Source organism: Onychostruthus taczanowskii, unplaced genomic scaffold (genome assembly GCF_017590055.1).
Source record: "Onychostruthus taczanowskii isolate IOZ18803 unplaced genomic scaffold, ASM1759005v1 scaffold65, whole genome shotgun sequence".
Taxonomy (NCBI): Eukaryota; Metazoa; Chordata; class Aves; order Passeriformes; family Passeridae; genus Onychostruthus; species Onychostruthus taczanowskii.
In genome coordinates, this window is record NW_024504233.1 from 4,418,685 (window position 1) to 4,440,625 (window position 21,941).

Sequence of the window (21,941 nt, forward strand, 5' to 3'; positions counted from 1 at the left end):
TCCCTTCCAACCTAAACCGTTCTGGGATTCTGTGATTCCTACTCACCTTGCACTCCATCTGCCTTTGGAGATCTGCCTCCCTGACAATTGCATGCTCTCATTTTGCAAATCTTATTTCCACAGCATTAAGATTTTCGCATATAGAACAAATTTTACTAACAGTGGTACATTAGTATCAGAACCTCTTCACTCACCCCAGTGCTGCAGGCAATTAACAAGAGAAGCAATTTTTACCAAAGGGCACTTCTGGTACCACAATAACTTGCCAGACAACGTTTTCCTTTCCTTGGCACTGATGAATAGCTGAAACTTCAGGAAAATTTCAGTCACTAGTTCTGACTAGTGTCATTCTAAAGAGAGGAGTGTATCAGAATCTCTTATTCCATTCTGTACCAGCTTTGAATTTTAACACTGAAAGAGCTCAACACAACCCACTTCAGAAAAATAATTCTTTAAGAAACCAAATCAAGAGCAAGGACTGTTAAATCCTGTCCACAGCTGACTCCCTCTGAGATTTATCTGAGACATTTCATCGCTCTTAGAAAACAGAGATGTCATCCCTGACTAATTCATCAATGTCTTGTAAGGATCAATTATATAGGCTGCAGTATTGGTCATAAGGGGTGTGAGGGAGTGAAAGCTACTCCATAAAAACAGTTACCTAGGAATAACCTGACTTAGGCTAGAATTTCTCAAAAATATGTGAAGTTTTGCAAAGGGAGGTGAAGGTCCAAATCAAGACTTTTAAAATATTCTAATTATGAGAACACTAACTATAACACTCTAGGAAAACTTACTTCATACTGAATTGCCTTAAATGCTCTGTATTGAATTGCCTTTAATACTCCATATTGAATAATCTTAATTATGTTGCTGCATGATTAAAGACTGAAGTATTAATTCAAACTCACGTCTGATCTCTGTTCACTTTTTACTCACAACAGATTTAATTACACTAAGTGCACTGCCTTGCTATCGCTATAAAACAGTTAATACCAAGACCAGTAAAGGCACCTCTGAAGACCCAAAGCTCATAAAAACAATTTTAATTTACCAAGCGTTAAAACGCAGACCCGGGAGGACAAACGCTTATTTCACGTTAGGACCGCAGAGCGGGCTGGAGAACACCTGAAGGTGCCTCGCAAACAGAAACACCTCAAGCCTTACTTCAGCTTCGGTGCCTCGCCTGAGGGTGTGGGCACGGCGCTGGGCCCGGTGCCTCGCTGCCCTGCCTGCCGGGGCTCAGCTGCTTCCCGCAGCCTTCGGGCACGTCCCTGTGGCAGCGGTGTCCGAGCGCCCCGGGGCTCAGGGAGCAGAGCTCAGCCGAGGCCGTGCATTCCTGCCCGGGGCAGTGCGGTGCGGTGCGGAGCCGATCCTGCCCGCAGAGCGGGGAATGAAGCGGCACTCACCCAATTCTTGCGGCCCGCAGGCTCACCCGGCTCCCCGGGGACAGCGGGGGCTGCTCGGGCCGGCCCGAGGCCGTGCATTCCGCCTCAGGGCAGTGCGGTGCGGAGCCGGTCCTGCCCGCAGAGCGGGGAATGAAGCGGCACTCACCCAATTCTTGCGGCCCGCAGGCTCACCCGGCTCCCCGGGGACAGCGGGGGCTGCTCGGGCCGGCGCCGCTCCGGGCACCGCCACCCGCCCGCCCTCCGGCCCCGAGCTCCGGGGCTGGCTGCGGGAACCACAGAGTCACAGAGGAAAACACCTCTGGCATCGTCGAGGGCAACCTGTCAACCGGACCATGGCACAAGTGCCACAGCCAGCCTTCCCTTAAACACCTCCAGGGACAGTAACTCCACCGCCCCCCTGGGCATTAGCCTTCTCCAAAGTCTAATCCCCATTTCCGGGAAGGAATTGCTCCAGATGTGCGACCTGAGCCTCTCCTGGCGCAGCTCAGCCGCCCCCGGCCGGGGAGGGCGGTCAGTGGAGAGGGGCAGTGGTGCGGAGGGAGCCCCGCAGGACGCGGTGCCGCATCCCGGGAACGGAAAGGGAAGGGAAAAGGATATGGAGCACTGGCGGCGGGGCCGGAGGTGTGGGCAGGGCGGGGGAAGCAGCGAGCAGCCCCGGCGGCCGCCGCGCCCCGGCCGTGAAGGAGGCGGAGGAGGGCGCGGGGCGGCCCGGGCGCGGCAGCCCCGTCCGCGCTCCCCCTGCCCAGCCCCGGCCATGAATATGTAACTCCCCTCTATTTCCCGAGCTCCATTGCGGAGCCGCCGCTCGCCATATTGTGCTGCGGGGGCTGCGGCGGCACCGCCGGCCACGGACGGAGGCGGCAGCGGCGGGCGGTGAGCGCCCTTGCGGGGGCTGTCTGTCCCTGCGGGACCGGGGCGGGTGCGGAGCCGCGGGTGCCTGTGCGCGGTGTCCGAGCGGGGCTGACCCCGGGCGGGGAGGCGGCGGGGCGGTCTGCCGGGCTATTCCGGCGCGGCTGGGGTCGGGGTGTCCGGGAGGAGCCGTGGCCAGCGGCCCCATGGCAGCCTGGAGCCCCCGATGCCATCAGCCCGGCCGTGCTGCAGGGCCGCGGGGCACCGAGCCGCCCCCAGGGCCGGCGTGGGGCTGCCGAGCCCGGAGCAGCCGGGGTGTCCATCTGTACACACATACCTATATGCACGCAGCTGTCTCGCTATACATGCACATAGTGATGCATATGTAGGTACATGTGTGCAGCCTGGGAGCTGCAGCAGAGGCAGAACGCGGCTCCATCGCAGCCGCAGTAGCGCAGCAGCAGCCGGCGAGCGCGGCACCGCCGCTGCCGTCCCCGGCAAGGGACAGCTCACGGGCACGGCCCCGGCCCCGAGCCGCTCCCGCTGCCTCTGCGCATCGCCCCGCTAAGCAGTGCGATCCTGGGTGTGATTTATAGCTCGGCCTTCCCGGTCTTTTGTCTGTCCCGGAGCCCGTGGCGAGCGGTGCTGGCGGGGCGTGATGCTCGCGAACTGGGGCTGGGAGCCACCCGGCTGCTCCCGGGAAAATGTCGTTTCCCACAGGGCAGCAGGTGCAGAAGGACGCTGTGCCGGGAGCTGAGGATGTCTCCTCCCTCCTCATCGCTCCCGCTGCTTCCCGTACGAATTTAGCGCTTGCTTCTTGCCAAGTTTTACATTCTGCAGGAGCTCTTCTGGATCGCTTGCCTTCCTTGCACCAACCCTATGGCACATGCACTCGGCAATATTCTTCTCGGGATTTTTGTGGGCTGGTTGTTTTTCAGACTCTCTTCTATGGAAAATAATTGGATCAAGTGTCTAATTCCACAGAAATCCAGAGGACAGCTAGTGGAGAAAGATGATTTTCAATATGATAATTCATAATCCAGCCCTGTTTGGAAGTGGTTGTAGCTCTGTGTGATAACCGTGCACTGCACATGGGCTTTTAAGGATTAAAGAGAATTGCTTGCGTTTGAAAAACTGTGACTGGTGTGCAGGTGAAATTATTATTGCTTGGGGAGAATTCTTTCGTCAAGTGTCATTCATTCAGTGACAAAGACTCAATTTGTCATAGGAGTTCCCTGCAGAGGTGCTCTGATTTGTATTCATCTGTGTTTCCATTAAAAACTTGTGTAATGAGATAATTTGACTTTCTTATACATCATGTCAAGCTCAGAGCTGACATTCAGCTGTCAGCGAAGACAGAGGTGCTGGCTGTGACAGCAGCGGATATGGATAAGCAGTATATTTTGAATTAAAAATATTTGTTGGAAGGATTAGCTTTATCAGTTGTCTGGAGATGGGAGGAATTGTCACTGGACAGCACGAGCTGCAGTGTCAGGTACGAGTTTGTGGCTGGGTGTGACTCTGTGACAGTGCCTTTCAGCAATGATAGACAAATCGAGAGCATCTTTAAACCTCACTGCCCCCATGAATTTCACTGTGTTTAATAACTGCACACTCACAGTGTTTAATAATATTGTTGTCTGCATTCAAGTTTATGATAATAGAGGGACACAGACATTGTATTGGAGCTATTTTTTGACTTCTTTGGTGGCTAAAATTGTTGGCCATTGGCTTCAAATCTTTGAAGCACCAGCCTTACTGCAGCTGCCAAGAAAAGCACTTTCTGTCACGTCTTAGAGGTGAAATAATATGCAGGTGCCAGCAAAATAAATTGCATGGTATTCCCTTGGTCAGTGATGCTTTGTGTTTTAGGAGTGATGAGTGGTAATGGGTTGAGTGTAAAGACTTGGTTGGGCATCTTGGGTGATCGGAGCAGAATTCTGGCATTTTCAGTGCTCTGCTGTCATTGAATAGAAATACAAGCTACAGGAAAGCCATCAGTCTTATATGTGAAATAGATGTTGGGATAAGTGAATTTCTTCATCTTTTAACTCTTTCCCTTACTTACAAAAAAAAAAAATGCAATGGGGGAGGGAAAGAAGCTTTAAAAATGAGACTCCAGTCTGCGACTGCTCTGTTGTATTTTTCTTAGAAGGACTGGATCTCCTCTTACTGAAGCAGCAGCTCTAGGAACATGCATGAAAGAAACATTGGAGTAAAGGAATTTCTTCCACTTTTTTTTTCCTTAAATACCTTTTACCTATTTTTTTTCTGAATAGGTCAGCAGTTTAATAATGATGCAGACAGAGAGTAAAGATATTGGTGAAGAGATGCTGTTGAGCCTCAGCTTGCTTCTGCTTGGTTTTCTGTTGATTTGAATAACTGGCTGTCAGAGCTAAAATTCTTAATTTTCGAAGGAATGAGCAGCATTTGATATTGTGGAGCTGTTTAGACTTGTTGCAGTGGAGAAATATTTTAGGAATTACCCCTGTCTGCTTTCCCCCCACTTGTGGATCCTGGAGCTCTGTTGCAGACAGCGGGGAGTTAGCAGTAGTGTTCTGCTAACTAATTAAAACCTAATCATTCTTTACTCTTCACCTCTCGGGGATAACATTGCACTGTTTTGTGTAAGTATTGGGTTAAATTGTGTTAAGTGTTGCTCCTGTAGTACTGTTCACAAAATGGACAGTCTTACTTCTGAGGGAGTCCTTGAAACACAAATTGTTTTTTGCTGTTGCCCAGCTTTCGGTGAGAGCTGCCTGCTTGCCAAATTCACTGTTTTGCTTTTATATATTTATTGTAGCTATTAAGTCAATCAGACATAAAATTGCTTGAGTCTTTTTGTCTCTCAAGTGTTGTGGGGGAGTTTATTTTCTTTTATTAATAACCAAGCTGTCTTTTTGTTCTCATGAAGAAAATTCTATCACTGTTGGTTGTAGCTTCACTGCCAAGTGGGAGAGCAATCCTTATGGCTCTCTAACAGAGCTCTTGGAAGGAACCTGGAATCCTGCACATACCTCTGGCAGAACCAGTCACAGCATTTGTGAAGATGCAAAAGATTCTGCATTGTCGTGCATGGATGTTCATAGAATTTTTGTTAAAATGTACAGAAAATTTGAAGGCCACAACATAGGTACTGAAGTGATTAAACTTCACCTTACTGATTGAAGTGCTTAGGTCTTGCTTTTGGCAGCTGTTACTCCAAGGACACAACAAGAGAGTGGATAGCCTCAAAAAAATGTGCCAGCAGAGCAGGGCAAGGAAAAATTAAAAACTAAACCTCATTAAAAATATCCTAAGGCAACACGTATCATGAATTGTTTGTACAATTTAGTTGCTGTGACGGATTCAGCTTTCTGGAGTTTGAAGCCTTACTTTTGTTTGCTCCCAAAAGTTTTCAGTCCTTTATCCCTCCTGTTCTGATCTGATACAGCACTGAAATGAATTTTAGAAAGAAACTTCGGCTTTTCTCTTTCCCAGCTGGTGATTAATTCTGAAGTCTAAGGTTAATTTAAGAGATAAAGAATTTTTGAAACTCACCTGGCTAGTCACAAACATACTATACTGTACCATGCTTCATAATATGAAAAACTTGGCGTAAAATTTAACAAGCAGCAGATAAAATCACAATTCTACTCACTCCCCCCAGAGCTCTGCTTAATGTTATTTCTTCACAGGGCTAAATTATAACTTGGTATTGGCTGTTTTCCTTTTTATATGAATTCTTGGTAAAGTTCTTTGGCACTTTTTGAGGTCAAGTGTTTGCCTGATCTGTTGACCCACATCAGCAGTGAAAAGTTGCTGTTCCCGTAACAGTTTTGGGTTTTGTTTCTACTCCTGGCAGAAGGCATTAATGTTGTAACATATTTTCATACTGCTTTGGATGAGATATAGGTGATGTGAAGGGCTAAGTTCCAGGATATGAGCTCTAATGATTAAAATAATCTTACTGCCTGATGCGTTAGAACAGTGGGCAATGTTTGCTTTTGTGTGTGTGTGAAACCTGAAAAGTTTTCAAATTAATCCCTTAAGATGAAAAAAAAAGTCTAAGCTTTGTACTTTAGGAATAGCCTGGGTTTGACATGTGATGAGTTTGAGCAGGTGAATTCTGGACACCTTAGAGGCAACTGATGATATAGATAGTTCTCTGGAAATGTCATGGTATTTTTATGTATTACAGTTTTTCTAGCTGAGGAGATGTCCTGGAGGGTAGGGTACAGAACAGAGAATGAGGACCTGACACTGAGGACTGAAGGTTATTGACAGGAATGGAGAGGTCTGGGAGGTGGTGTGAAAAGGCCAGATGCATACAGAGTACAGACCTTGTTAGAATAAACTGAAATTTGAGCCTCAGCTCCACAGGAGGGATGTACCTGGGCTCAGGGTGCTTCAATGCTGCTATACTTTCCTGCTGTAAATATACAGAGAAGCACCAATCTAAAATCAGTCGCATCTTTGTGTCGTGTCCAGAAGTACATGGTTGTTCCCAACACTCATAAAACATCAAACAGGAGTTTGATCAACAGTTTAATTTGGTACTTTATTTTCCTCTGTTGCCCTTGACATCTAAACCAGGAGGATTATCTCCCTTTGGACACTTCTGTCAGCATGGGATTCATGGAGCCCATCCAGAGGTGTCCAGATGCACAGCAGATGGTTTGTGTGAGGTCACACCCCAGTGTCTCCAGGCCAGGAGCAGCAGCTTGACAGCCAGATTGGAAATGCTGCCCAGCTCCATGGCCCAGATCCGTCTCAGGGCCAGGGAACTGTGAGTGGCTGTTAGCTGGAAGATTCCATACCTCAAAGGCAAAATACTTTCTTAGGGGAGTAAATACAGCCAAGAACCCATGTCCTTCCAAGCCCATGGGTTTCAGAAATGCCAGTGTTATTTTTTCCCTCAGTCAGCTGTCATCTGTCCAGCAGCCTTCCAGAGATTCCATAACACAGCATTAGGTGTTGTTACTTGCTTTTCAAGGAAGGATTTTTTAATGATTAAGAGAAATGCTGTTAAGTTTATGGGAAAATGGGAGTTTGGGACTCGTTATCAAGGAAATGAAAACCTCTGCTGTGGTATGACTGAGAGGGACAGTCATGCTGGGAGAAGGTCTTTGGTGTTACCAACTGTGGGGGCTGTTAAACTGCACTGATGCCTCGGATTTCTCTGCATTCCTTAGTTTTATTGGCTGCTTTGGGACATTTTTGAGTCTGTGGTCTTGAATTAATGATACATCTTTCCCTCCTGGCTGGGAGTGCTCTAGGGCTGCACTGAGGTTGTGTCTCTTTGATAACTGCTCTTTATAGAGTGACAAACCTTGGATTTCTTAGTATTTTAAATGCAGCACTTGGCACAGTCTTGAGTGTGGGGAACATTTGTCACTCATGTATTTACAGATAGTTTTATTGCATTAGTAACTTCTCCATTGTCCATTCACCCACTATCTGACATTCAGTGAGAGTTTACCTATCCAAATGTAAAATTTGTGTCTTAGTATTAATTTTCTGGTTTTATTATAGCTAAATTGTTTTCTCGGCCATAGTGGGGTCATATTGATATAATTGATCAAAACATTTGAATGTTAATCTCTTCATTTCCTTCTGTGAAAACGTGCAGTCTGTTCCCAATACTAGTCATAGTGTGAGAGAGAGTAAAACTTAAAACTCTAAACCTGTTAAATTTCCAAGTAACTGCACTATGAATACCTGTTTTTAAAGGAATTAATCCTTAGGAAGAAAAACCAGAAATGGTTGAAGGTGCTGTTGAATTTGGCACACTGAATAGAGGTCTAACTGTCTTAAGTCTAAATATTTACCTTTTACAACTTGGAACAGGAATCAGTTATTTCTAAGATTTTAATACTCTCTAAAAATGTGTGTAATTTTTTTTTAAAGAGCCTGATGCAATATTTTTCCTCCTAAGTGTTTTTTTTTTCATGAAAGTATCACAGAAAGTTGAATGGAGATGGTGTGGTTATGGTCACACCTGAGCTGGGTTTGTGGGTTCTCTTTCCAGCTGCTTGGTATCATTCCAGCCTTTCTCTGATCTCAAGGTGTGCTGACACAACCACACTGCAGATGCTCTTTAGCCTTTGCCTGGGCTAAAACAGGCCCTGCAAAGCATTTTGGAGCATAATCCAGGTTGTGAGGGATCCCTGATGGCATCCCCTGCTCCCTGTATAAAGCAGGACCACCATCAAGCCCATCAAGTGCTGGGCTAGAGCTCAGAGTAATGTTATATATTCAGAACTGACACATTTTCAGCAATAGGACTAAGGAGCTGTTACTCACTGGTGGATCTGAGGGTGGAAACCTGTGCAAGGTAAGCTGGGAAGGGCAGGAGCAGAGAAATGGTGGTGCTGAGCTCCTCCTTCAGCTGCCCACGGATCTCACTGGTCTGCTCTAAGTGCTGTCAGCTGGGTTTTATTTTTACTGGATGGCTTCAGGAGTGGGATGTCCAAATGCCCACCCTACTTCAGTCATGACTATGTTGGAGTAAATAATTAAGTATATTTCAGTGTAAGAGGTTGTGAAGCAGATGTGGTGTGTAACAAGTGTGGATATTAGTGTGCTGGAGTTTTTTATGCAAGCACTTTTGGAAGAAGGACACCCCAGCATAACTTCTCCAGCCAGTGAACAGGCAGGAGATCCAATGGCCTTCCAAACAGGGTGTTCCTTACTGTTATTTTTTCCTGTAACTGTCTGTTTTCCAGCATTTCAGGAGCAAGACTTACTTCCTTAAATTTTTAAATCCCAACTGGTTTTCTTCAGATTTGTTGAGGTGTAAGACGTTGGTTTATCAGTCAGCTCTGGCTTTGATAGTGACAGATGTGTGTATGCTGTAATTATGGAGTTTGTGCTTAGGGTTTTTGCTGTGCCTGAAGACTGAGTCACTCTGAAGGGTTGCAGGGGTCCATACAATATTGATTAAGGTGGTTTTCTTAATGATTGACAAGAATGGCTCTCTGGCCACAGCATTAATCCAAACAACTACTACTTGGTGATGGCTCTGAGAGAGAGGTTTGGTCTGCCAGAGGACAGGGTTAGATGGGATAGTGGGAAGAAATTTCTGCCTGTGAGGGTGGGCAGGCCCTGGCACAGGGTGCCCAGAGAAGCTGTGGCTGCCACTGGCTCCCTGGGAACGTCCAAGGCCAGGTTGGACAGGGCTTGGAGCAACCTGGGCTAATGGAAGGCGTCCCTGCCCATGGCAGGGGGTTGAAACTGGATGATCATTAAGGTCCCTTCCAATCCAAATTGTGATTCTGTAAATGTGGTTTCACCCCAAGTAGCCTGTTGTTGTGTGACTGGTTGCTTTTCTCTTATATCCAGAGGGAACAGACAAGTCATAAAGGTAAAAGGATGATAAAAAGTCTATGGCTGTGGTGTGTTAGAAGTTTTTTCAAGGAAGGCTCATGGGGGTGTTTGACTTCACATTGTTCCTGGTGCTCGCATGTGTGACTGTGAAGAAGCGATCCCACCTTCCTTATAAAGTGGGAAAGATGTGAAATGTTGAACAGGTGAAAAGTGGGTATTGTTGATGTGAAATCTGTCACATAGTGTGAACTGGGAAAAGGAGTGTGAGAAACCTGTCATGTAAGACTTTTTTGAAATGCCAAAAGGGATGCAGAGGAAGAGTGAACTGTGTCAGTGATGTTAGGAATGTGAAATTTCACTGGACTAAATTTCAAGACTGAAGAACAAATGTGAGGTTTGATATTTTTTCTCTATCTTTTGTCTGTTTGCCAGTAGTAGTTAATAAAAAGACTATTGTACCTTCAGTGTAGAAACTTTACACTTCATATTTTTCCCTCGGAACACAGTGTCAAGAACAGGAAGATAATCTTCCTTCAGCTCATGAAAAACTTCCTACTTCTAGAAACAACCAGCCAGTGTGACCTGAGCCATGCATGATTTCCTGCTTTAAATCTAGTAGCAGTGGACTGTCCTAAAAGGAAACTGAAGAGTCAGCTAAATGTAGAGGTGTTTCCCACCTCACTTCCCTAAGGAATTGGAGAATGTCATTCATTGATGCAACACCTGAAGCGATGGTTCACTGGTTTTGGTTTTGTGACTGCTGGTTGGTACTTGGTGGCTGTTACATGGTCAGTGCAATTCTGGGTCAGAATGCCTCTCCTGACTGTGGGATGGATGTTTGATCCTGGTGCCAGCTGTGGGTGTTGCTGGGTTAGATTTCAGCAGTGTGAGGAAACACAATCCAATCTGAGAGCCACCAGTGCCAGTGGGAAGAGAAGTCAGGCCTCGTTCACATGCATTTTTCTGGAATGATACCGATATGGCAATTGTAGGGGATGAGGGAAAAAGCTGAGCAGGCTGACTTACTGATCATCAAGAAGAGTGAAAACTCCATGGAGCATAATTTGTTTTAGTTGTTGATCCAGCATGCTTGAATTGACCACGTTTCTGCTGCTCCTCAGGTTTCCCTTGCCAGAGGCAGAGGAAGTGTTTGGTAGTGACAGGATGGGCTGTGTGGATCTCTGCAGCTTTCAGCTGGCTTTAAGGCCACTGGTTTTCTTCTTAAAATTTGAAAGTACTCTCACTGCAGCCCTTAGGGCAAGAGTGAGGCACTTGGCATCTCAGATGAGAAGGATTTTGAGTAAAGCTGCTCAGTTATTCATCAAGACAGCTGTACAGAGTCCTGTGCAGTGTAGCTTCCGGCTTGTAGGTGTGGCTGCAGGATAAATTCCAGACTCACTGAGCCTGGAAAACACCTCTAAGATCATGAAGTCCAAGCTGTGCCAGGTCCCCACTGTGTCACCACCACCAGAGCTCTGAGTGTCACATCGTAGCCTTCCTTGGACACCTCCAGGAATGGGGACTCCAAACCCTCCTGGGCAGCCCCTTCAATACCAGACCACCCTTCCCAGGAAGAAATGTTGGTGTTAATGTGGTTGTTGTGCAATGGGTGGGTTTGGTGATGGCCTGGACCCAGAGCTGCTGTTCTGTGTTGTTCTCTGTTCTTGGACAGTCCATGAGTTCAGGTGAACCTGGACACACAGGGGATGCTGGGATGAGCTCTTGTTTAGGACAGGCTGGATCCTCTGGGGCTCTGCTGTCGTGGTCTGTGTGCTCCAGCAGATTTTGGCAAGGGTTGTGATTAGCAGCTTCATGAATTTCTTTCAGCTGCTGAAATGATGGTTAATTGAACGTGTCAGTTTTAAAAGCACACAGGAGTGGTATCCAGTGCAGACACAGAATGATGTTTGGCCTCTGTTAGAACAACATTAAAAAATCCTTATCCTGGAGCACTTAGCTTCCTGTACACCTGGAAATGCCTTAAATATTAGTGGAAATTAGAACACAGAGAAACAGTGTTTCCCTTCTTTGCTGAGATGAGTCACTTAATACCATCATAAAATTCATACCACTGAATAAGTGAAATAAAACACTGGCAGGACAGCCCAGTGCTTCAGTCTGCACCTGGGGATGTGGTGGCTTCTCACTCTGCTGGGCTGGTGAGGTCTTAACTGGACATGGGACTTCTCTGATCCCCACAGAGGAACATGTCTCTTGTGACAAACTGTGGTTATAGGACACAATATTTACACAATATTGGAGTTGGAGATGGACCTTGAGAGGAATTGGAGTGACAGAAAAAGGGGGAGGAGCTTCAGACTGACTGAGGGTATGTTTGCATTGGGTTTTGGAAGTTGTTCCCTGTGAGGGTGGGCAGGCCCTGGCACAGGGTGCCCAGAGAAGCTGTGGCTGCCCCTGGATCCCTGCAAGTGTCCAAGGCCAGGCTGGACAGGGCTTGGAGTAACCTGGGCTAGTGGAAGGTGTCCTTGCCATAGCAGGGGGTTGGAACTGGATAGTCTTAAAGCTTTCTTCAAACCCAAAATATTCCAGGATTCTGTGATTCTACTTAATAGACATAATAGTGGATGTGGCTATTTTATGTCAGGCTTTTTTTCCCTCCTTCCTCAAAAAGAAGGAAAATACCAAGTGAGAAAACTCTGATTTTTGTGCCTGGATGGAAGTAGATCTAATACTCTGCACAGCTTATCTTGCTTTTTCCCTTCACAATTAATTAAAGCTTATATAGTGACCTTGTTCTCCAGAGAGTTTGGGCCTTTTCATAAAGAACTTAATGAGCTGGAAAATAGATAATAATGTATGTGATAGACGCCAATAGAAAATGCATTTGGCTGCTGAATTGAAGGGTCTGGAAACCCAGATTTAAAAAAGGAATAAAAAAAAGCACTTTAATTTCTTCCACCTAGAAAGAAGGTCTGCAATTGCAGTCTTGCCACTTACATAGTTACAATTATTTTTTTAAACATACCACTATCTGTGATAAGTTTACCTGCTCAAGGCAGGCATTTTTTGGAGTCATGGGAAGCAATGCCTCTTCTCTCCCAGCATAAAAGTATTTTCTGTTCAGAAACATAATTTACTTCTGTCAGTTTACAGACTTCTTCGCATCTGCAGTAACTCTGTGTGGTAATTTTGCCTCATCTCATACAATAATACTAAAATTTTGATAAAACAGCAGTGTAGTTTCTCTGGGTTTTGAAAATTATTATTTAAGTTATGCAGTGACTGGGTTTCTCTTGATCTTTCAGTATCCTTCAAACTTCTGATGGGAAAGCCCATGGGATGTGTTTTGAAGAAGAAGGAAAAGCCCTTGTGGTGTGCTCCAGTGAGCACATTTAACTGGTGTGCTGTGTCCTGCCTCATTTTGCCCTTCCCCTCGATGTAGGAATCAGACCCTGCTTGACCCATATGCATGTTTGGAAGTGGATGTTTCAGGAATCTTTTCTGCATCAGGTGGCATTTGTGGCCCATGTTCTCTGGCCTTCAGTTCTGTGTCACTTTTGTTTAGCAGCTGAATTGATTTTTGCCAAGTGTTCACGGCTGAGCAGCTCCCCCAGTTCTCCTGGAGTGGTACAAGCAGGGGATTATCCTTGTGTGACACAGCAGAGCCTGGTACTGGGGGCGGGGGGGACGGGTGTTCTCTGGAGCCTCTGCTGGGCTGGACACGTGCTGCTGTGGCTTGGGAGGGGAGAAGATCCTGAGCCAGACTCACCTGAGTGCTCAGCCCATGTCCCTTCTTCCCCCAGCCATGTCTCAGGCCGTGCAGACCAACGGGACGCAGCCTCTGAGCAAGACCTGGGAGCTCAGTCTGTACGAGCTGCAGAGAACACCCCAGGTAATCACAGAGCTGTGGGACTGCTGGGCTTGGGAGGGACCTCTGGAGGTCACCCAGCCCAACCCGCTGCCCAGGCAGGGTCACCCAGAGCAGGTGACACAGGGGCACATCCAGGGGACTTTGGGATGTCTCCAGAGAGGGGGACTTCACTCCTTGGGCAGCTGTTCCAGGGCTCTGCACCTGCCAAGGAAAGAAGTTCTTCCTTGTGTTGAGGTGGAGCTTGTTGTGTTTCAGTTTATGGCCATTGCTCCTCATCCTTTACATCCTTACAAACATCAGAGCATTACCCACTGGCAGCTCTGAGCAGAGTCTGTCACTGTTCTCTGACACCCCTGGGAGATACTTATGTATATTGATGAGATTGCCCTCAGTCCTCTCTCCTCCAGACTGACCAGGCCCAACTCCCACAGTCTCTCTTCATCAGAGAGATGCTCCTGACCCCTCATCAGCTTCATGGCCTCCCCTGGACCCTCTCCAGCAGCTCTTTGTTTATTGTGTGTTGCAGGGCTGGCAGCACTGGGGTTTTGTGTGCTTGATGTGTTTGTGTGTCGTGTCTCTTTGCTGTGTTCCCTTGGGTAAAACACTCTGTCTCCATGAGGATGGGACTCAATCCCAGGAAAGAACCTTTCCCTTCTTTGCTGCCAGGAAGCCATCACAGATGGCCTGGAGATCGTGGTGTCCCCTCGGAGCCTGCACAGCGAGCTCATGTGTCCCATCTGCCTGGACATGCTCAAGAACACCATGACCACGAAGGAGTGTCTGCATCGCTTCTGCGCCGACTGCATCATCACTGCCCTCAGGAGCGGGTACGTCAGCCCTGCCAGGGGACACTGCCAGGGAACACTGCCAGGGCATTGTGGGGGGGACACTGCCAGGGAGGGGTGACTGCCAGGATGCGCTGGGGACAACGCTGCCAAGGCATGGGGAGAGGACACTGCCAGGGCATGGGAATGGGACACTGCCAAGGCACGGGGAGGGGACACTGCCAAGAATGGGACACTGCCGGGAAGAGGGATGGGATACTGCCAGAGGACAAGAGGGGGATGCTGCCAGGAGGAGGAATGAATGCTGTGGAGGAAAGAAGGCTTGGACAGTCCATTGCACTTGAGGTGAAGTGTCCTTTGCAGGAGGTTGATGTGTGACAGACACTGTGCACTGAGAGTTTCTGCGTGTGCAGCACACCTTTCAAATCCAGTTTTTCTATGTTCAGCCATCTCTGGAAGATCAAATTGCTTCCTCATGAAAAGTAATTTCATAATTCTGTTTCTTGCAAGGAATTGAAGTCCTTTTTTGTATTCTTTTCCTCCCTTAGACCCAGTAACAGTAAAACAAAAATACACATTACTGACAAAAATGGGGTTCATTTCCCTTATTCTTCCTTTTCCTAACAATAGATTTCAAATTATGGGCCCTTCAGCCATTTCAAATTATGTGTCCTGTGAATGTTGGAAATCATGGAATCATAGAATCCCGGAATGGTTTATCTTGGAAGGAACCTTAAAGCCCATCCAGTCCCAGCCCTGCCATGGGCAGGGACACCTTTCACTGTCCCAGCTTGCTCTAAAGAGCAGCAGGGAGAGTTATGTTTGGGATCTTTGTTTAAATATCTGCAACTACCTGATGTGTCAAGAGACAGAAGCCCCTTTCCAGATTTACTATAAATACTGAGTCTTAGCGAGCACCTTGACCAAAAATGGAAGCAACAGGGCAGACTTTTGTTACTGCTGGAGAGTTAAGTGTTGTTTGATTTCTGCTTGCCCGTGTCCAGGAACAAAGAATGTCCCACATGTCGCAAAAAGCTCGTTTCCAAAAGATCCCTGCGGCCAGACCCCAATTTCGACGCTCTCATCAGTAAGATTTACCCTAGCCGGGATGAGTACGAGGCTCATCAGGAGAGGGTGCTGGCCAGGATCAGCAAGCACAACAACCAGCAAGCCCTGAGTCACAGCATCGAGGAGGGATTAAAGATTCAGGCTATGAACAGGTACGTAATCACCTCGTTTGCCTTTAGGCTAAAAATACAATGCCTGTCCTCCTGCCCTGTGGAGCTTGAGAATCTGCTCCTCTCCTCTGATATCTGCCAAAACAATTTTTAACCTTTGGCAAAAGGATTTTTAACCTTTTGTCTACTACCAGAAATCTCTGTATCACTCCCTGTGACTTCTGTGGCAGCCTGACAGAAACTTCAGCTTGGCTTTACCCAGTCATGTCTTAGATAAGAAACCATAACACCATGAATTAAGAAACACCATGAATCCTGTACCAAAATGCTATCCTTACATGCCAGTGAATGCACAGAATACCAGGACTTGGGGCTTAGTTGTGACCTAATTCACAGGCTGGAATATGTTCACACCATGGTGATGTGCATTTAAACCTAAGAGAGCCAGCTGGGAGAGAGGCCCCAAACTTTGCATGATAAAGCATGGTGTCATTTGATAATTCTAATCACATGTGGATGTGATAATTCTAATAATGTGTAATAATTCTAATCCATGCTTGGATGAAAATAATGGTCTGCAATTGCCTGAAAAACAACTGTGTCAAGTTAAAATAATCTTAAAACATAGCTAAAAGGTGTTTGAGGGACATGAAAAAATGAATAGCTCTGTCTATGAGTATCTTTCTGTACTAAAGAATTAATATTAGTAATTTTTTAACTTTAAATCTCTCTGAAGCATTCAGTGCTTGTGTATGCACATGCCTCACTTGGGGAGGAGGTGTGCTGTGACCTGGCTGGATTCTGGATGGGTCAGGGTGTATGTCTGCCTGTTTGTGGCCAGGTTGCAGCGGGGCAAGAAGCAGCAGATTGAGAATGGCAGCGGGGCCGAGGACAACGGCGACAGCTCCCACTGCAGCAACGCCTCCACACACAGCAACCAGGAGGCTGGGCCCAGCAACAAGAGGACCAAAACCTCAGATGACTCGGGGCTGGAGCTGGACAACAACAACACCACTGTGGCCATAGATCCTGTGATGGACGGGGCCAGTGAGATCGAGCTGGTGTTCAGGCCTCACCCCACCCTCATGGAGAACGATGACAGTGCACAGACAAGGTCAGTGGCCCTTTGCCATCTCCAGGTATTCTGTTGCTATTTCCTGGTGATTCGGTTTTCCATCACTTCTTGGGGCTTCTGAACATCAATTTACTTCAGTCATGCCACATCCTGTTTAACTGTATCAAAGGATGAAGTGGCAAGGACCTTAAAACCCATCCAGTGCCACCCCTTGCCATGGCAGGGACACCTTCCACTGTCCCAGGTTGCTCCAAGCCCTGTCCAGCCTGGCCTTGGACACTTGCAGAGATCCAGGGGCAGCCACAGCTTCTCTGGATAACCTGTGCCAAGGCCAGATGCAAATAAGCACTCTTGCCTTCTTTCTGTTCCAAGTCAGGTAGATGGTACTGCTCAACTATTATAAAAAAATACAGTCATTAGCTGTTTTAAGCCTTTGATCATGAATAAAGATGTTTTTAAGGATTTCTAGCATTGCAGTTCAGTAGTGGGATGATGGTGTTATATCAGCCTCTTTGTACTTTAAGATTCTTTGGGAATAAACAAACCTTGTATAAGTGTCAGCAGTTTCCAGAGCAGCTTTGTGTTAGCAAGATTTGCAGGCTGGCAGCTTTTCCTGACTTTTTTTGTTCATAATCCAGACCAAGCACAGATTGCAGTTTGGCTCACAGCAGTGAGTAGTTTTATGGTGTTTCCCTCAGGTCTTTTCTTGGCTTTCTCCACTGATGAGACATCTCTCTGTGGTGTGTGTAAATCTGTGTGAAGCTTCAGCTGGAAGCCGTCTCTAAAGGCTTTTTTACAGCTGACCTTTAATATTTGGGGCGTTGCAGATGGCTTTTCCCACAGCTGCTGCTCAGTGATTATTGACGATCTGTGGGCATTCTTGCTCTTCCTTGGCTGCTGTCACAGGTACATCAAGACCTCGGGCAATGCCACGGTCGATCACCTGTCCAAGTACCTGGCGGTGAGGCTGGCCTTGGAGGAGCTGCGGAGCAAAGGCGAGTCCAACCAGATGAACCTGGACACGGCCAGTGAGAAGCAGTACACCATCTACATCGCCACCGCCGCCGGCCAGTTCACCGTAAGCACCGCGCTGCCCGCTCGCCCACAGCCCGGCACGCGCCCCTGCTCAAAGCCCACTCAGCTGGGCTCACGGGAGAATTCGTGCCACCAGCTTATTTAGCAGCACAGCAGTCGCTTTTTGGGAAAACTTGGTAGAAAAGGAGGCATAGAAATTAATTGGGGAAAACGCAGCGATGGCAGCAGCCGTGACCTGGCTTATGCCATTCTTCTCCAATTAAAATTGAAGAGGGGAAAAGTATTACTTCACTTGAGAATCTTTGTGTTTTTTAGCTTGTAACTTGTGCCACATTATTGGTGACTCCTTCAAGCCAACACATTTAAGCATTGCATTAAGTAGCCTGTTTAACTGCATGGCACCAGATTACCTCATTTGTTCCCATTTTGCTCTTCTCTTCTAGGTGCTAAATGGGTCCTTTTCCCTGGAACTGGTCAGTGAGAAGTACTGGAAAGTGAACAAACCCATGGAACTGTACTATGCCCCCACCAAGGAGCACAAATAAGTGCTGGGAAACTGGCATGGAACTAACTCTTTTTATAGCTATGACTTCTTTAATATTAAAATAAGGCACCACCAGTATGTTCATGGACAACACACGTGGTGCCTTCAGGCACTCTCACTATACTCAGTAATATGACTAGACAGTATTCTGGGCTGTATTTAATTTAGTCTTTGGGTTGGGTTTTTTGGTTTTTCCCTAGGAGACTAAATGACCTCCAGTGCATTCCAGTGTTTGAGATGCTTTTTTGTTCCTAATGCATGATATCTGATCCAGTGTTCCGGTTTGGAATGGCTTCGTTTTGTCCAGGTAAATCTGGATTTCTGCTCCATCAGACACAGTTATAGTAGCCTCTGTGAAGTGTGGAGTGTTGGGTGGCCAAGGAAGTCTGTTCAATAGTAGCATATGCCAAGGAATGTGTTAAATGTTGGAATTTGGTGACTGTTATCCATCTGAAGAATTGATTGGTAGAGAATGGATTTGGGCTAGTCTTGCAGCTAGAGGTAATCTGATGCCCTAGGAAAGGTTCATTAAGATATTTTCTTGTGAACAAAAGTGAATTTTGCATCTTTTGAGAGGTATTGCTGCCCATGGCAGGGGCTTGGACCGAGATGGTGTTTAAGGTTCCTTCCAAGTCCAACCATCCTGGGATTCTGGGATTCCAAAGAGAGCTGCAGTGTGAAAACTGACACTTCAAAACCTTGATGTTTATTGGGCTTAACTGAATACTTCAGTGCAAAGTGGTTCATCAGATTGATTTTGGTTTTGTTTTTGATGGCTATTTCAGTCAAAAAAACACCCTAACACCCCAAACCCCTAACTCTTCCCCATGCAGGACATGCCAGTCTTGATTCCTGCCTGGCCCCTCCTGCAATGTTGCCCTGTCCTCACAGCTGAATGGAAGAAATCTGGATGTTTCACAGCCCTGCTCTGTTCCCTAGAGTAGGATGTGTTTTGAATGTGCTGTGAAGAACTGTCCAGAAAACTTTTTTGTTAAAGCAAATCCCCTAAATTCCAGCACACAGCCATCAAAATGCTTTGCTTTGGGGAATTGTGCCACCCCATCAGGGACCTTTTCCCAGTGTCAGTGTGAGTAGGGAAGACTTCAGTTGTAAGCTGCTCCAAGATTCTACTTTTGTTACTTTGCCATAGCTTTAACAAACATGGCTTAGCACTTTGGAAGACAACTTCAGTACTTGACAAAGTTTACCATTTAGTGTCTTACATTTAGGCTCAAGTTTCTCAGCGTGGCAGTGGGCTGTGCTGTAAGGCCCAGCAACTGCTGGTCATTTGCATGTACAGCCCTGGTTCTGGACCTTGCTGTGGCTCTGAGGGGCAGCTTGACCTGTCCCATGTCCTGTCTGAAGGCAAGCTGTCACCATGAGGTTCCCTTTGCTCTAAGACTTACTGATGAACCCTCCCGTTTGCCCCTGAGGCTCAAAGCAAAAAGAGTTGGTGGTAGGTGGGAAGCACCAGGCTTTACTCCACATGCCACTCCTCCTGTGTCCTGGACTCCCACTGGCTTTGGCATGTGACACAAAAGTATTCTGCTCGGGGATTCTCCTGGGAAGGACTTGCCCTTCCCTGGCTCTGGGCTTTCCTAGCACTTGTAAATAGCATCCCTTCTGGCTGCTGTTCAGATCAGCTTTATCCCGCTGTGGAAACTGCACAGGCTTCTTTGAGTAACTTAATTATTTCCTCTGACTGGAGAGCCTTGGGCTTTTGTGACATGAAATGGAAGAGTTCAGGCCCCAGAGCACAGAGGGGCAGCTAGGGACCTGTTTTTGCTGACTTTGTGAAGCGTTGCTGTATAGACTGTAGTGCATGTCCACGGAATATAACGGGGGGGTGGGGGAGTGGCTGTGCTAAATGCTTTAAAGTAACTGGGGAAAACTTCTAGATTAGTGCCAGCATCCCTCCTGGGGGGAGCTGAGGGGAGAGACAGTCTCTTAAGCAAGAGAAGTTGTGAAGCTGAGCAGTCTGTCTAGGAGCTGTCACTTTGTCTCCAGTTCTTTTGAAAAGCGTGAGAGAATGTGAAGCTTTTATTTTCATGTTGTAGTGAATTTCCTGAATATTTATGTTCTTTAAATATTATATATATAATGTAGTTGTTTGATTAAACCATTGATTGCACTGTGACTCTTTAGTGCTATAAGCTATTTTATTTTCAAAATGCCATTATTCTTCCCCCTTTTAAAGCCATGTTCTTTTGTAAGTACATAATGTGTGTTACGTACGGGTAAGCCTAATATCCAACTAAACTATCTCCTATCCAACTAAAGTCCCACTGAAATGCTCAAATTGACAATAAAAGCAAAAATGTTATCAACAAGCTGTTGGGAATTGCAGTGCTGCTTCCTCTTGTGGTTGGTAAAGGACCCCCTTTGGGCAGTGTTTGTGCTGCCACGCCTGGCTCTGTGCAGGTGCAGCTCAGCTCCACCAGTGGTGGCTGTTCAGTCCCCTGAGAGCAGCTCAGCTCCTGAGCCCTGAGAAACAGGGGCACACAGAAGGTACCAGCTCTTCCACTGACCTGTCCCAGGTGCTGCTGTTCCAACCAGATCCTGCAGCCTGAGGAAGGGAAGGATTTTCACAGCACTCAGGTTAAGCCCAGCAACTCTGGGTGCATTTAACTATTAGGCAGCTTCAGTCAATAGCAGCAGAGAGCAACTGTAATGAACCCCTTCAGCTGAGGTGCATTATTTAGAGAGATCAAATTTTGTTCCTTTCCTTGTTTTCTCTCTACATTCACCACAACTTTTAACCAGAGGATGCACCTTGAGTTAAGAGGCAGTGCTTGAGTATGCCCAGTGTAGAGTTTCTTGAGATGTATTGAAAATGAACAGTGTCTGACTGAAGAAATCCTGCTGCTCTTGGACCACCACTGGTTACCCAAATTGCCTCTGAACAGCTTCAACTCCCAGAAAGCTTCCTGGCCATGTGGATCATCCAAGGAGGAATAAGATGTGCCAAGCTCCAGACTCAAACCTACAGTAATGTTCTGCCAGGCGATTATGACAGGACTGACCCTACCTGGTCAACAGCAGATACACCTGCTGAATAGGAAAAGAACTCCCAGAGGCCTGAGTTACAAACACCCTTCAGCTGGTCCCTGACAGATTACAACAGCTTCTGCCTGTCTGGCAGAGGAAAAGAGCCCAGACTGTACAGAAAAGTCTGAGTTTCACTTTTACTGCCCTTCCACACCTGGGAATAATTACATTGGCTTGGAAAAGGTATTCAATACCTTTGGCTCCTTAAAAGGAGCTGCAAGAGTAATCAAAAGTATTTCCCACAAGGGGCTTCAGTTAAACTTTCTTTTTAACCTACTTTACTGTAATCAGAACAATCCTTTGCCCACGTAACTGACTTTAGGACTGCTTTTATCCTACTAACACTGAAGTGTGTTACCTGCAAGCAATGTCTGCCAGCAGTCTATCCACTTAAAAACCCAAAAATGCCACTAGGGAACATGAAATTGTCTCCTTCCACTTAGCTTTCCAATGTGCTCCCAGGTGATTCTTGGAAAAGAACTGTAAGCACAACATTTTTGAAGGAAATGTTGCTGTATCACTGATTCAAGAACCCTTCAGTGGGTTCTTCCTTTTTGAAATTAGAGAAGAGAGTAATTCTCCACCAAAGCAATCTGGAATTGAAGAGAGTGGAAGAGGCAGCAGCGACTTCTGGCCTGACAGGAGCATAGGATGCTTTGCATCATCAGGAGTGCATTAGTCCTGTTACTTTTATTATAAAGTTTCAGAGATGGATAAGGATAATAACCCCTCATATTCTGCTCTTCGATAAACCTAACACTGGGTGCACCAGGCTGAACACCAAACTTGAGAGCAACCACTGCTGACAGCTGTTCAAGTGGAATACACAGAGATACCAGAACTAAGTGTGGGGGAAAGAAAGGACAAAGGCAAGCTGG

The 21,941-nt window shown here is 46.7% G+C and overlaps 1 protein-coding gene across 1 annotated transcript; it reads left to right on the top strand.

The window, feature by feature from the left end:
- The first annotated feature begins 2,037 nt into the window (after positions 1 to 2,037).
- Positions 2,038 to 20,345, top strand: RNF2 (ring finger protein 2). The gene is made up of 7 exons (XM_041420636.1): positions 2,038 to 2,282; positions 13,331 to 13,419; positions 14,065 to 14,225; positions 15,188 to 15,403; positions 16,203 to 16,475; positions 17,343 to 17,514; positions 17,915 to 20,345. Exons 2-7 carry the CDS (start codon positions 13,333 to 13,335, stop codon positions 18,014 to 18,016), a joined length of 1,011 nt encoding a protein of 336 aa, XP_041276570.1. The 5' UTR covers positions 2,038 to 2,282; positions 13,331 to 13,332; the 3' UTR covers positions 18,017 to 20,345.
- The last annotated feature ends 1,596 nt before the right edge of the window (positions 20,346 to 21,941 follow it).

Bases quoted from the DNA above. Each gene is read 5' to 3' on its own strand.
- RNF2 (XM_041420636.1), top strand. From the start codon at position 13,333: ATGTCTCAGGCCGTGCAGACCAACGGGACGCAGCCTCTGAGCAAGACC. The intron at 15,404-16,202 runs GTACGTAATCAC...GTTTGTGGCCAG, and splicing joins AAGATTCAGGCTATGAACAG to GTTGCAGCGGGGCAAGAAGC. The intron at 16,476-17,342 runs GTCAGTGGCCCT...CTGCTGTCACAG, and splicing joins GATGACAGTGCACAGACAAG to GTACATCAAGACCTCGGGCA.